Here is a 12598-nt window from a genome sequence, read left to right as displayed (position 1 = left end):
GCTTACCTTAGTTAAATCCTCCTTGATTCCTTGCTAAATCCCAGAAAAACAAGATGAAAAATTCTGGTTTAGGTCCTTAGTTGTCCCAGCCGAAAGCAAGAGAGAGAGAATTCAAGAGATAATCCAATTTTCCAATTTTTTCTTCTTTATCTCTTAATTTCTCAAAGGGTTTTAATTAAATCATGCTGAAAACAAATGTGCTAGGTGTCACACACTCATGGCAGCCACCTAATCCACCATTAACAAAAGACTAAAATGCCCTTAGACTTAAACTAGGGTATTTCTTTGAAACTAAGGGCAAAATGGTCAATTCCATAACCCCGCTCAATCCCGATAAAATATTTTCTCTAAAATATTTCCCAGTATGAAATAAGGTTCTAAACTTACCCATGTGATCAATCTAGCCATCCATCGCATTTTCCGTTGTCGCCGAGCAAAAATTACAAAATTAATATATTTCACATATAAGCTAAATAATACCCCTAGAGTTTAATAAAATCTCCGAAATTGAGAAATTATAACTCTAATATTTATTTCTAAATATTGGGGTCCACATTAAAAACTAATTCACAAATATTAATAAAATAATAAAAATTAGTGTTAATTGTCTTTTCTAATCCACATTACAAGAGCGGTCATTACATAAATGATCTCAAGATAAAACTAAATGAAGAGTTTGACATGAAAGACCTTGGATAAGCCAAAAGAATTTTGGGAATAGACATACATAGACCTACTCAAACTTGTATCACTCTATCACAAAGTAGCTATCTGCACAAGGCCGTAGACAAGTTTGGTATGGACAAATACAAGCCAATTGCTACTCCCGTTGCTCAACATTTCAAACTATCAACATCTCAGTCTCCAAACAATGAAACTGAGAGAATCAAGATGACCAAAATCTCATATGCCAGCTGTGTTAGGAGTCTTAAGTACTCCATGGTATGCACAAGACCAGATCTGGCACATGCCATGAATGTTGTTAGTAGATACATCTTAGATCTAGGCGCAGAACATTGGGAGCATTAAAATTGAGGTATGTAATGTTGGGTTTTATGCCCTAAATAAAACTCATTTCAATATAATCAGATTTACTTATTAATATAGATCAGAAATAACATTTAATGTTGCATGTTCACATGATTTATTTCATGATTATATGTACATAATGTATGAATTCGTTTGAAACCCTTTTCACATACTTGATCCTGTTTATTGTGCTGTCAACACATTGGAAAGTAAACATGACTATGTGAATGAAGTTTCCTAGATTTATCAGACATAGGGTTTTACTGATATGATAATCTACAACAGAGTTTACTTGCATTTGGAGAAATGCTATGTTCTTTCCAGAGCATTGTTAAAGTAAAGCTCAGGTTGGATGCATGGAGTATGCATCGGAAGGGACCGATATTGAACTTTGACTTAGATTTATTAAACTTACCGTAATATCTATTCAAGTCAATATCGCCAAGTTGATCCTAGATCAAATGTTCTTAATCCTGTTATGATTAGGCTCAATCTTGAAAGGCTATTCGTGTTCTTTGATTTGTTAGTTAAGCCTACTTTTAGGTCAGGGTGATACGTACATTTTGGGAACACGGTAGTGCAATTGAGTGGGAGCGCTATCATAAACATGGAATCTATAGCTTCTATCTGGCGAATAGTAAGCAAAGGATGATCTCCTTCGAGCTTGACCAAACGAACATAAATGGTGGAGTACTCATTTCACATAAGCTGAAATATCATTTATACGGGCTCAAGTGTTTTAAGGAATATATACATTGTAGGGTGTAACGGTAATTTAATCCCTTTACAGTGTAGATCATTCATATAGAGGATCATTGATCAAATTAGGATTATAACAATGGATAACTAATGATGTGTCTATATGGTGGAACATATAGAGCATTCTATATACTGAGAGTGCAATTCTAAGTTCTATGCGTGGATTCAACGAAGAATTAATAAGTCAGTGAATTTTAGTGCTAAATTCTTGATCTACTTATTGGAAGCTCGGTTATATAGACCCATGGTCCCCCCACTAGTTGAGATAATATTGCTTGTAAGACTCATATAATTGGTTTTGATTAATCAATTATAATTCTCAATTTAGACTATGTCTATTTGTGAAATTTTCACTAAGTAAGGGCGAAATTGTAAAGAAAGAGTTTTAGGGGCATATTTGTTAATTATGATACTTTGTATGGTTCAATTAATAAATATGATAAATGACAATATTATTTAATAATTATTTATAGTTATTAAATAGTTAGAATTGGCATTTAAATGGTTGAATTAGAAAATTGGCGTTTTTGAGAAAATCAGATGCAGAAAAGATAAAACTGCAAAATTGCAAAAAGTGAGGCCCAAATCCACTATGTAGGGCCGACCACTTTTGTAGGGTTTTTCCCTCTGATATTTTCATTATTTTAATGCCAAGTAATTCAAACCTAACCTTAGTGGAATGCTATAAATAGATAGTGAAGGCTTCAGGAAAATTACACACTTTATCCTGACACTTTCTGAATCAGAAAAACCTGAGCCTTCTCTCTCTCTATCTTTGGCCGAACCCACTCTCTCTCTCTTCCTCATTGAGATTTCGAAATTCTTAGTGTATGAGTAGTGCCCACACACAGCAAGTGATACCTCAATCATAGTGAGGAAGATCGTGAAGAAAGACTTTCAGCAAGAAGGAGTTTCAGCATCAAAGATTCAGAGAAAGAGATCCAGGTTCAGATATTGATAATGCTCTGCTACAGAAAGGAATCAAGGGCTAGATATCTGAACGGAAGGAGTCATTATATTCCGCTGCAACCAATGTAAGGTTCCTTAACTTTATATGTGTTTATTTCATCGTTTTAGAAAGTTCATATTTAGGGTGTTAATCAACATACTTGTGAGTAGATCTAAGATCCTGGTAAAATAATTTCCAACATGTAAAAGGTACATTAAACACATGTATTGTGTTCAACTGTGAATACCAACACAAAAAAAAGTTACTGGCTATGTTGACTCAGACTTTGCTGCAAATATAAACACTAGAAGAAGCTGTACAGAACAATTTCTTCTCTTTAAAAACTTCTATCAAATTTCTGAGAGCAATTTTATTTAGGTGTAATAGAGCAATATCGTTCGGTGCAGAATGACTCGTACAAAGACTATTTTATCTTGGGAACTCACACACCAGTCCACCACATGTGCGCGAGGACTCACAGTTTGGGCCCTAAAGGTCACCCAATTTTTTGCGCATAAGTGATGACTCACACACTAATCCACCACACGCGCGCTGTCGAATTGAGCTGGCAGGTGAGCTGTCACTTAATTATATTTTATAACGTCAAATGAAGCAGTAAAACCAACCAGTCAATGATCCGCTTTTTTCTGCGCATGGGTGAGGACTCACAATTTGGGCCCTAAGAGTACTATTTAGTACTATTTTAAAAAATACATTACAGAATGACAAAATTACCCTCATAAGTCTATCTAGAAGCATTTTTAAGCGCATGACATTGAACAACAAACGACATACCAGTTCAGGGCTCTAATGTGACTGTCTCCTCTTTCACTTCCTTTCTCCGTTCCTTCTTTAAAATACAAACAAAGACGTCTCTTATTATTTATTTTTCTTTTCTCTCCGAATTTTCTTCGATAAATTATAAAATTAATCAAAATAACATATTTCATTTTAATAATATGTAATATTTGTTACTTACAAATTACAAATTACACTTTTTCTTTTTTCTTTTTTAATCTAAAACATTTGTATTGCCTTTCTTTCTTGCTTTGTTTCCTGGTTCGGATCCCCTTAGCTTACGCATTTTGCATTTTGATTTCGGGATCTGAAAATTTTCCCGGAAAATTGTACATTTCAATTTTCCTGGAAAACCAAAAACTGACTCCATTTCGGATCCGAGAGAATGGACAACGGTGATATAGAAAGTAATTCCGACGATAATCTCCGCGCGCCGATAGGTCGGAAGTACCGTCCTGTTGTCGATAATGATAGCGCCGTTCTCGAGATGTCTTCAATGGATCCTTCTGGATCTTCTTCTTCTTCTTCCGCTTTGCCTGTCGTTCACCAGGCTCCATTTAAGTATGTTCGTTATGCGCACTCTTTCTTCATTTTTTTCCCCTCTTGATGTATACTACGATAGAAATGAATGAGACTTTGGATTTGAATGATGCATTATAGTGATGTTGCTGTTACATGAGTATTTCTGTTTGTTTCCCTAGAAATTTGATTGGAAAGAAATGAGCAATGAGATGAATAGTTACTTTTGATATTGAATTAGGTGGATTGCGTATTTGAGTTCGCTTAGGTTTATTAATGGCAAGGTTTTTGATTGTTTATCGTGAAGTAAAGAGAAATTAGTCATGAATTTGACAATTTGCTTTGCTTGTGATGTTGATTTTGGTTTAGCTTAGCTCATTAAGCTGTTTAAAGTTTGTTAATCAAATAATTAAGCAATGCAAAAGTTAAATAGTCTTATGCTTCTGTTTCTCGAAACTGATGCTTTGAAATACTACTACTACGTTAACTTGAATTTTGTAACTCTCTGATAAATGAGTTACAAGCTTAGAATGTTTCTTTTTTAAATTGCTTACATTATTAAACTACGGGTTTCATTTTCAATTTGCTTGTTGCATTTTAGAAAATATGTGAACATTTACGATTTTTATCCCATACAAAATTCTTCTCTGGAGAACTAACTGAGCAAGGTGTGAGAAGTGGAAAAGATAAATTTGGTTGAATATGTTCCAATATGTTTTGTTAATTCCCCATGGCAGGAAAGTAAATGCGACCTCGCAGGAAAATATCGATGAGGTTGTAGATGAGGAAGCCAATCGACCTCAAAGGGACTCCAAATTGGAATTGTTTGGTTTTGATTCTCTTGTTAACATTCTTGGCCTTAAGAGGTATGATGTTCATTTTCATTATTCTTTCCTTGTTCTATGCTACTTAGCTTCAATTATTCTGTATATGTGTACACATGAAAGACATGCATATAAATAGGTATGTACTGTACTACTGTTAGTGTACAACTAATATTGTATTATTGTAACATAGTTTTTGTGCTGTTTCAGTATGACAGAGGAGCAATCTGTAGAGCCTTCCAGTCCTAGAGATGGTGAAAATATTTCTATTACTCAGGGTCGACCAAAGGTATGCATCGCAATGCTACTACTTTTTTTTTGCATAAATTAACCACTTGTTGGTCACAACTATGGATTTAAAAGCTGATGGCAAGTCTATTATATGGTGCCTCCTACTATTTGTTTTTAAGGAAAAAATCAAATTAATACCTACTGCTATGCTTTGTCTGGCTCAATAATGTGATAGTCATCAGTAGAATTTAGAAGATGCCAATTGAAACATTAATGGAAAATTAGAGAAAAGAATAACAACTGAAAGAATGGAGGGATGCCAGTTCTTAAATTTTTTCACATACTCGTAATTTTCTTAGTTAGGTAATTTACATATCACCACGGTTTTCCTCTGCCATAAGTGAGGTTTCTCAATAAATTTGGGAGGGGGTGTCTAAAGACATGTGACCTCTTTCTCTTTTCCAAAAAAATAAAATAAATAAATAAATATCAATACATAAACAAATCGAAATTCTAGCTTATTATGCTACATGTATCTAGGTTAGAAATTTTCAAAGACTAGCTAAAGACAACACATCATCATTTGACATTCATTATGGTTTTCTATGTATCTGATGTGGATATATCTTGCAGACTTCTGAGCTTAAGTTGGGTACTTTGATGGGTGTATTTGTTCCTTGCCTGCAAAACATATTGGGAATTATCTATTATATCCGATTTTCTTGGTAACTTTCTTCTTTCCTGTTGTCTTTTAGATTCTTATGCAGCTAATTAGTTACATTAGCCTCTGAGCAGGGTGTGTTACAAACTGAATCAGTTGGTGTATTATTCTATTACATGTTTTGTCCTCGTGTTTTTCAAGTAGTAATTCTAAAGTCTCCATCACGTAGTTATTGATTATTCTTAGTTTATGTTGATTGCAGGATTGTTGGTATGGCTGGAATATGGGAGTCTTTATTGGTAGTAGCATTTTGTGGTTCATGTACCTTTCTGACTGGAATTTCTTTGAGTGCAATTGCAACTAACGGTGCTATGAAGGTATAAGCAACAATTATACAATTCTCCTTGTTGAATTTTTATCCAATGTCCTAGAAAATTCCATAACAGGTTACATAACAAAATTCCAGTCTCTTTACCTACCCGGCAAAGAATCCTATTATGAACCAATAATGCAACACCCAGTCCAACTTTATTCCATAACCTTTCCAAATGACTTGCATCTTCTTCAAAAAATCCTCTATTTCTTTCCAGCCATAAAACCCAGAGAATAGCTACTATTGCTGTCTACCAAAGCATTTGTTTGTTTTTCCTTCCTTTCATCTGAAACATTAAACACTTTGTGCTGGAATACACCACCTTAAACTCAACTCCTTCAGGAGTTTGTACTGAGAAAGGTTTTACATTTTCTTCTTGTAACTGATGGAATTGATAATGATGGTTTGCTGGTAATTACTTTGATTCTAGGGTGGGGGGCCGTATTATCTTATTGGTCGAGCCCTTGGTCCAGAAGTTGGAGTTAGCATTGGACTATGTTTCTTTCTCGGAAATGCAGTTGCTGGATCTCTGTGAGTTTGTTTTTTGTTCACAACTCCTTTCTTTTATATATGGCTCTTGCACATGAGGCTGAAAGAGTGCCCGTTTTTTAGTTTCCTATTCTATAATTTATGTCTGATTTAACATACTATGATTATAGTAGTAAGCTTATGATTTCATTTGCGTGTGATTTTAGCTATGTTTTGGGTGCTGTAGAAACTTTTTTGAAAGCTGTACCAGCTGCTGGAATTTTTAGAGGTAAGGGTTAGCATATGCTTTTTACAGCAAAAGAACTTTATTTCATTACACATTTCTTTATGATTTATATATAGATCAATTATTTGATTTGCAATTTCTCCTTTTAATCAGTTAATGTGGCTGTTTCCTTGGTATGTACATTTTGATGAAGGCAACTTTGCTTTTGCACTAGTTTCCCTGTTATGACCATGAGTCTATTGTTTCATTTTATATTGTTGGGCTTGTTATGGAAGGAGATATTTTATTTCCTTTTTCCTGTAATCTAATGGTTCTACCTTAACATTGTATCCCCTAAATGCTGCATTCTTTCAACGTTGTCAGCTTTAGCATGGTAAGTCTTTGATGCTGAAGATGCTTTATGTGCTAGTTTATGTTCTGTGTTTGTATGCCATTGAAATCTCAACAGTTGGTTTGGTTCTATCAACGTATTTTATTGTTCAAATTTGCATTCTTTTACATGTTAATTTTGATTTGTTTACTTCATCAATGCAGAGACTATCACGAGAGTTAATGGCACAGTAGTTCCAGAACCAATTCAAAGTCCAAGTTCGCATGACTTGCAAATTTATGGGATTGTTGTGACTATTCTTCTTTGCTTCATTGTGTTTGGTGGTGTGAAAATGATCAACCGTGTTGCACCTGCTTTTCTCATACCTGTTCTATTTTCACTATTTTGCATATTCATTGGGATAGCTGTGGCAAAGAAGGATCATCCTTCACGTGAGCAGTTTCTTTTCTTCCTATTTTGATTTATTTATATATATATGGAAGTGGTTTTTTGGCTTGTTTATGTATGTGAGTAGAAGATATAAATCTGTGTAACATGTAAGTGGGGGCATTGATATTAACCAACATTGAATTGTATGACAATCTTTGTTGATGTGTAAAGGAATTACAGAAGAAACTGTGAGGTATCTTCATAAAGATAAACAGAATTATAGCACCAAAAGAACAATTTGTGCCATTTAATTGTAAAAGCATCCCTTTTTGAAGTATTCATCTAGTTTTACTTTAATTTAGTTTTTCTTTCTCTCACTTTGTAGTACTTCTCTTTTTTGTGCCCTTTAATAAATTTCAGAAATATATGTGTGTGCGGGTGTGTGTTGCATTAGTCAAATTGATGATACGTCACCAGATGGAAATTGATTTAAATTTTCCGTCAATAACATTTTGGAGGTACTGAATATGTATATATGTGTTGGATCGTTCTTGTATGTGCTCTGTTCCCTTGTTTCCAGACCCTCGGGGCACACTGGGAAAGTTTATTGATTTAGCAGAGGTCTTGCCATTTTATTATTTATTTATTCTCTATTTGGTGGACCGTGGAGGAATTAAAGTTATTTTTTTTGTGTGTGCTGCAGCTGGAATAACGGGTTTGAGTCTGACATCATTTAAAGAAAACTGGGGTCCCGATTATCAGAATACAAATAATGCTGGGATTCCTGATCCTGATGGAGATGTGTCGTGGAATTTCAAGTAAGCCTTGACATTTTTTTTCCCTTTTCAAATTGCTGTAATTTGCTCAGATTTTTATTGTTATGTGGGATTTTGAACCAAATATACTGCTTATCACACCAGGCAGATAGTCAGTGTTGATATTAGTTATTGATAGTTCGTGTTTAAAGATTAAAAATTAATTCACAGATAATTGGAGAACATTGGATCCTAGAGTCTTCTACCATTACATTTTCAAGTGAATGCCATGTAGAACTTTAATTGTTGTTGTTGGTGTTGCTGTCATTTGAGTTGGTGAACTTCTTCTAAATAGTATTTCTCTAAACATAGACCTTAGTGGCCCATTTTTTTTATTTATCTTTCTTAAATTCTTCTTGTCAAAGCTTACCTTTGCTCACTTTCTAATTGTGCTTTTTCTTTAATTTTCAGTGCTATGGTTGGTCTCTTTTTCCCTGCTGTAACTGGAATTATGGCAGGTTCTAATCGATCAGCCTCACTGAAAGACACTCAGCGTTCAATTCCTATTGGAACACTTGCTGCAACTCTCACAACTACTGCAATGTATGTTGTTTCTGTCTTATTATTTGGTGCACTTGCGACAAGAGAGAAGCTTTTGACTGACAGGTAATGGATTAGTTTTGTTGCTTCGACTTTTCTTCTTCTTTTATATATTCTTTCTTTCCTTTGTCTTAGTAGGCTTTTCAGTTTCAAGATTTTTTCGATTGTTTCATTTGTAATCTGTTCAACTTTGATTTGTCTATCTTCTAGTAATCAAGTGGCAACTCTTGATCTTTATCTTTTATTGCTTATATTGCTTACAGTAAGTGGTTAGGAGTGATGTCTATAAATATTGTAATCTGTAGAAAGTATAGAAGGCATAAACTTTTGTGCTACTCAGCTACTGTGATCTTAATATTTCTATTCAATATGAGTAAAAACATATTGTTTAGCAGTGCTTAGTTTTTTATTTATCCTTTTGATTATTAATCACAGTAGTTTTGTTCTTAATATACATACACACACTTGCGCACACGCACACACACATTAGCATATATGGATAAGCTAATGGGTTTAAAATGATCTTCTGGTCATTCATTAATGTATGGTTTAGCATATATGGATAAGCTAATGGGTTTAAAATGATCTTCTGGTCATTCATTAATGTATGGTTAGTTTATTGGCTGCTGGCACTTTTTTATGCATGAAATACTTATTGTTATATGGTGAGTTTTCAAAAAACATTTGCACGATTTTTATTCAAGAACTGAATTCTTTTATGCAGGCTGCTTACAGCTACAGTTGCCTGGCCTTTCCCAGCCATTATTTACATTGGAATTATTCTTTCGACTTTAGGTGCTGCACTGCAGAGCCTAACAGGTGCCCCCCGCCTGCTTGCAGCAATTGCCAATGACGATATTTTACCTGTGCTTAATTACTTCAAAGTTGTAGAAGGGAAAGAGCCTTATATTGCTACTCTCTTTACTGCATTTCTCTGCATTGGGTGTGTCGTAATTGGGAATCTGGATCTCATCACGCCGACCATTACTATGTTTTTCCTTCTGTGCTATGCTGGTGTGAACCTATCTTGCTTCCTTTTGGATCTGTTAGATGCTCCCAGCTGGCGCCCTCGGTGGAAATTTCACCACTGGAGTCTCTCTCTTCTTGGAGCTTTTCTTTGTATTGGTAAGCTTGCATCTCCTTACTGTACTTGTACATGTTCTGACATTATATGGGATTTTGGTGTAGGAATAAACTAATACAAGAACAGCAGCAATTAACTTATGTTACTGTAATTAACCTGTCATTGTAGATTGTATATTCTGTATCACAATAGATTCTGATACATAATGATTGGAAGTATTTATACGTTTTCATTAGATGCTTTTCATGCGGTGTCATCACTCAGGAATATTACGTTATCATCACTTTAGTTTGAGTGCATGCTTGTGTGTGCGTTTATGGACACCGTCTCTGTAAACTTTGATTGTCTTCAGTTTATGTTACCTCCTGTTTCTGTTTTCTTTGCAGTTATTATGTTCTTGATATCTTGGTCATTCACCGTAGTGTCTCTTGCCCTTGCTAGCCTTATATATTATTATGTGAGCATTAAAGGTAAGGCTGGGGATTGGGGTGATGGTTTCAAGAGTGCTTACTTCCAATTAGCTCTCCGCAGTCTTCGATCACTTGGAGGTAAGATTTTTAATCTTCTTCACCAGCATTTGGTTTTACCTGGTTACGTGCTGTTATGCAGTATCGTGTTTTTTAAGCTATTTGTTGTATGTCGTTAGGTTTACTTGATCACTAGTAGATATTCATAGTTTAGCTAGTGGTCTATGGTGGATATTTCTATTACCATTGCCTGCCCATTCCAGTATGTTATATGGGTATCGTTCTGTTATATTTGGCTATGTAGTGATTTGCCAATGTCTTTTCTGCTCTTGATGCTTAAATTTTGAAATTCAATTTCAGCCAACCAAGTGCACCCAAAGAACTGGTACCCAATCCCTCTGATATTCTGTCGTCCATGGGGGAAGCTGCCAGAAAATGTTCCGTGCCATCCAAAACTTGCCGACTTTGCAAACTGCATGAAGAAAAAGGGTAGAGGAATGTCCATTTTTGTGTCTATATTAGATGGAGACTATCATGAATGTGCTGAAGATGCAAAAGAGGCCACTAAGCAGCTAGCTACCTACATTGACTACAAGCGTTGTGAAGGTGTAGCTGAGATAGTTGTAGCCCCTAACATGTCGGAAGGCTTCCGTGGCATTGTCCAGACTATGGGCCTTGGAAATCTCAAGCCGAATATTGTGGTGATGCGGTACCCAGAAATATGGCGTCGTGAGAACTTAACTGAAATCCCTGCTACTTTCGTTGGAATCATTAGTGATTGTATTGTAGCAAATAAGGCCGTTGTTATAGTCAAGGGTCTTGATGAATGGCCAAATGAGTACCAGAGGCAGTATGGAACAATTGACTTGTATTGGATAGTGAGAGACGGCGGTCTAATGCTTCTACTTTCTCAACTACTACTTACGAAAGAGAGCTTTGAAAGCTGTAAGATTCAAGTCTTCTGCATTGCTGAGGAAGATAATGATGCAGAGGCTCTCAAGGCTGATGTGAAGAAGTTTTTGTATGATCTAAGAATGCAAGCCGAAGTGATCGTCATTAACATGAAATCATGGGACGGACAAACAGAGGGCGGTGCTCAACAAGACGAATCTATAGGAGCATATAACGGTGCTCAGCAGAGAATTGCTACTTACATGGAGGACATGAAATCGAGGGCAGAAAAAGAAGGGACCCAACTTATGGCCGATGGGAAGCCAGTGGTAGTGGATGAACATCAGGTAGAGAAGTTCCTTTACACGACACTTAAGCTTAATTCGACGATACTCAGATACTCGAGAATGGCTGCTGTCGTGCTAGTGAGTTTACCGCCTCCTCCGGTCAATCACCCGGCGTATCTCTACATGGAGTACATGGATTTGTTGGTGGAAAATGTGCAGAGGCTTCTGATTATAAGAGGATACAGGAGAGATGTTGTAACACTATTCACATGATTTACAACTTGGAAGGTAAGAAATACAATTTGCATTCTGTTCATAATATGATTTTTTCTTGCCACTCTAAAATATATCTTTTTTTTTTTAGTTAAATGTTTAATTCATTCTTTTTCTTTTACAAACTTGCTGAAGCAGAATTTTGAATGTATGGGTAGTCTTTTTTTTGGGTAGAATCTGAATATTTTTCCCTTTTTGGGATCTGTATTTTCAAATTATAAACTCTCTGGTACGCCTTAGAATCAATTCAATTTAACCCTTTCATTTGATAAGTTTTGCTTTTAATCTTCTTACGTTTATAAATCATTGTGATTAGCAAAATTAGTATATATTTTATTATTTCAGATTTTAGGAGATTTTATAATTTTTTTTATTAGGCGCATTTCATATTCATGTTCAATCTATCACATGTATGTTATATGTAAATGTATATATTTTAATATCTAATAAATTATTTTAATTTTGATTTGACGATTGAAGATGTTGCCAACCGGAACTAGTTTGCACGTTACGCACGTCTACATTTTTTGTGTTTTTTTTTTCCAACAAAATGGATTTAAAACATTTGAATAAGAGAAATGCTAAAGGGTACCAGTAGTGCCTAGTACTTTCGCTATTGGTCCAATTAAGTATTGGTTCCATATCAGTTAATATAATAGCTTTTAGAAAGTATCGCTAGCTAA

At 35.1% G+C, this 12598-nt stretch overlaps 1 protein-coding gene across 1 annotated transcript; it reads left to right on the top strand.

Annotated features, from left to right (window-relative positions):
• Positions 1 to 3532: 3532 nt before the first annotated feature.
• LOC115696970 (cation-chloride cotransporter 1) lies at positions 3533 to 12187 on the top strand. The gene is made up of 13 exons (XM_030623863.2): positions 3533 to 4096; positions 4792 to 4920; positions 5089 to 5167; positions 5743 to 5834; positions 6033 to 6147; positions 6574 to 6674; positions 6839 to 6900; positions 7393 to 7620; positions 8262 to 8376; positions 8785 to 8979; positions 9638 to 10038; positions 10384 to 10545; positions 10825 to 12187. Exons 1-13 carry the CDS (start codon positions 3921 to 3923, stop codon positions 11913 to 11915), a joined length of 2946 nt encoding a protein of 981 aa, XP_030479723.1. The 5' UTR covers positions 3533 to 3920; the 3' UTR covers positions 11916 to 12187.
• The last annotated feature ends 411 nt before the right edge of the window (positions 12188 to 12598 follow it).

Source organism: Cannabis sativa, chromosome 7 (genome assembly GCF_029168945.1).
Source record: "Cannabis sativa cultivar Pink pepper isolate KNU-18-1 chromosome 7, ASM2916894v1, whole genome shotgun sequence".
In the NCBI taxonomy this organism is placed as follows: domain Eukaryota; kingdom Viridiplantae; phylum Streptophyta; class Magnoliopsida; order Rosales; family Cannabaceae; genus Cannabis; species Cannabis sativa.
This window is presented reverse-complemented; position numbering and strand designations above follow the sequence as displayed.